The 3,128-nt window shown below is 39.4% G+C and overlaps 1 protein-coding gene across 1 annotated transcript in view; it reads left to right on the top strand.

The window, feature by feature from the left end:
* LOC107653171 (stabilin-1-like) overlaps positions 1–3,128 on the top strand; it is a 44,353-nt gene that overhangs the window by 17,767 nt on the left and 23,458 nt on the right. Inside the window, exons 32-41 of the mRNA XM_016439819.1 lie at positions 818–919; positions 1,023–1,127; positions 1,206–1,340; positions 1,422–1,550; positions 1,632–1,685; positions 1,771–1,884; positions 2,415–2,610; positions 2,703–2,798; positions 2,887–2,932; positions 3,011–3,090. Of these exons, the coding sequence (XP_016295305.1) occupies positions 818–919; positions 1,023–1,127; positions 1,206–1,340; positions 1,422–1,550; positions 1,632–1,685; positions 1,771–1,884; positions 2,415–2,610; positions 2,703–2,798; positions 2,887–2,932; positions 3,011–3,090 (1,057 nt within the window). The remainder of the gene's footprint in view (positions 1–817; positions 920–1,022; positions 1,128–1,205; positions 1,341–1,421; positions 1,551–1,631; positions 1,686–1,770; positions 1,885–2,414; positions 2,611–2,702; positions 2,799–2,886; positions 2,933–3,010; positions 3,091–3,128) is intronic.

The raw sequence follows: 3,128 nt of genomic DNA on the forward strand, positions 1-3,128 counted from the left end.
ATGGCAGCGGCGGCAACAACAATACTACAGCGAGAATAAAAGTTACACCTTCTTTCTTTGCGTAAACATTTGGGAGGTGTTATACAAATCTTCCCACACAGTGACGTAGACATGTGGGGGCGTGTTTAAACGGGGCGTTTTAGGAGGGAGTGGACGAGTCTTAACCAAGCGGCAACCTTCAGGTCTCTCTCGTGAAACCAACACGGAAGTGACTAAAACTGCAATTCATCGACTGGCCGCTAGAGGCTGGCTCCAAAAGGGAGTCAGTCCCATTCACTCCCCATGTTAAAATGCCCAACTTTACAGGAGAAAAAAATGTTTACAGCCTGGTACAAAAAGTGGTTTTGGTCTATATAGCAAATTTTGCCCTTCATGACAACTGTGAGGGGGGTGAATTTTTTTATAACTCATCCGTTTAACGGACACTACGTCCATGTTTTTATACAGTCTATGGTCTTAACTTTTATAAAGAATATCTCTTTGGGTTTGAGACTTTAGTCTTTGCAACTTTAGGGATCTTATCTATGCACAAACAGCTTGTAACACTCCAAAGAGAAAGGAAAACTTGAAATTGCATCATATGACCCCTTTAAAAAATGTAGAATGCCTTAGCAACTGCATAGCAACACTCTAAAACCATTTAGAACTCCTTGGCACCTTAGCAAAGCCTTGGCAGCCCATTGTGTTGCCAATTTTTTTTTTTCACCAGAAACACTGATTTCCTTCTAAAAATGTTCATGTCTAGTTCGAACATAACAATCCCATTGTTCTCTGAAATATGAAACATTTCTGATTTTTCTGACAAATTTGCTTAAAGGTTCTTCGACCTCCTCTATCTGATTTCCCTCCACTGCCTCCCAGTTTGATGAAGCTCCTGAACGACACGCCAGAATTCAGCCTTTTCAGGCAGACAGCGGTGGTGTGTTTCGCCTAGAAATATAACTTACTCAATATTTTCAAAAACTGTACAAGAGTAACAGAATAACTTTGTTACATAAGCATAGTTGTCTCTGTTTTTTTAGCTCTACAACTTGGAAAACAGTATCCCAACTAGAGATTACACCATTTTTGTCCCACATGACAGTGCCATACAGGAGTACCTGAAAAAAACAAACTCGACACAACTGGTGAGTGGAACTTTTTGAAATGATGCTAGACATGTCTCACTCATAAAATTAATTGATGAAAGTGTCTCTTTTCAACAGAGCCAAGACATCGTAAAATATCACGTAATTCTAGGCGAGCAACTCTTTCCTGAACACTTGGGCAATGGACTTTTTAAAAATACGTTTTTGGGAAATGGCACTCAGATCATGTTTTTTGTGGACACTGATAATCAGGTATTGCACAACCAACAATAACTCGTATTCTGTACAACACTTAGATGAAATTAGTCGTGACTAACTAGTCCTAAACTACAGACAATGGCCAATGACGTTCTCATAAATGGAAGCTTCATTGAGACGAGGCATGGCACAGTGTTCAGGATCCCACGTGTCTTAGACCTCCACAAGAACCACTGCAGTAAAGATGTGATTTTAAAAATTTCTGTAAGTTTCCGTTGAATTTTTCAAGCTGAATCTTGAAGTGACGCAACAGACAATGTTAAGGAACGTTTGCTGTCTTTGCAGGGTCGCTGTGGAGATTGTAACGCTGAACCAAAATGCCTTTATAATGCCAAACCTGTAAGATGATATAGTCCTTTGATGTTTTAGTTTAGCATTTATGTGAAAGGAATTTTATGATGCATCCTTCTCCTCGTTTCTTCAGCTACAACCAAAGTTCCCTCAAAATATGAAGTCAAATTGCAAATACAGGACAAGAGTTGGAAAAAAGAGAGTGAGTGTGCCGGGCTGTCACATGGAATGTTTGAGAACAACTAAGGTACTTCATTTTCTATCTTCAAAGATTTGGACATTTTTACTACGGTTGGGAAATGAAAATTCCATAGTTGGATCCGGTTGTATTCATTCAATTCCTTATATTCTTTCTTGATTTCAAACTGACATGGCTCTATCCACACCTTCAAAACAAATCGAATGAATTCTTGTTAAACCATTTGTTATTATTCAGGTAACTATAAACATGTTGATAGTTTAACTAACTTGCTCCTCAAGACATCCTTCAAACTGTTGCTCCATCTTGACAGTCATTGATCTGAAAGAGAAAACTAACTGTAGAAGAAGAGTTTGTACCATTCTCCAATCCCCAGTTCCCACTTGTGGCAACAGTGAGAATGCAAGCCGTTCTTGCACTCTGAACACTACAAAGCATGAAATTGTGCAGCTAGAAATGCCTGCATTTATGTATTTCAGGCCAGAGTGTTGTGTTTTGGTATTGGGTTTACACTTCATTTTACAAATCCAGATTCAGAGCTGATTCAGATTCAAATCTCACAGTAAATTTATTCCTAGGACCATTCTTGCTGTCCAGGATACTTTGGGCATGATTGCTCCAAGTGTCCTGGGACTGTGGATAACTGGTGCTCCAACAATGGTCAATGCAAGGATGGGCTGTTTGGCAGTGGGGAGTGTCTCTGTAATGAGGGCTTCCACGGAACGGCCTGCGAGATGTGTGAACCTGGGAGATATGGAAAAGACTGCAAGTCCGGTAACATCAATGAGCAATTTTCTATTCTACTGTCTTTCTGTAGGCATTCTGTTGAAGCATTTTTCAACAAACCCTTGGCTTTCATTTGACAGAATGTCATTGTGAACATGGCAAATGTTTGGATGGTATGGAGGGAAACGGGCAGTGCATTTGTTATAAAGGTTGGAAGGGAGTGAATTGCTCCGTTGGTCAGTATTAAGGTTAAACTTATTTTATGTCAGATAGCATGTTTCTCACTTTCATGCACTTGACGTCATAAACTTTTCTCAATTTCAGCGTTAGTCAATGATGCCTGTGGTGGAGTTTGCGATGTCAATGCTAAGTAAGAATGGAAAACATAAATATAAGACACATTTTTAACACATTGATCAGTGTTTATGATACAATATTTTTCTTCCAGCTGTATCTCAGGAGGTTCAGGAGCTCTTCCAACTTGTTCCTGCATAGCTGGTTATAAGGGTAATGGGACATTTTGCAAAGGTTTGTTTGTTGTTCTTTGCTAAGTTTGTTATTGAAGT

Source organism: Sinocyclocheilus anshuiensis, unplaced genomic scaffold (assembly GCF_001515605.1).
Source record: "Sinocyclocheilus anshuiensis isolate Anshui unplaced genomic scaffold, SAMN03320099.WGS_v1.1 scaffold211, whole genome shotgun sequence".
NCBI classification, from domain to species: Eukaryota; Metazoa; Chordata; class Actinopteri; order Cypriniformes; family Cyprinidae; genus Sinocyclocheilus; species Sinocyclocheilus anshuiensis.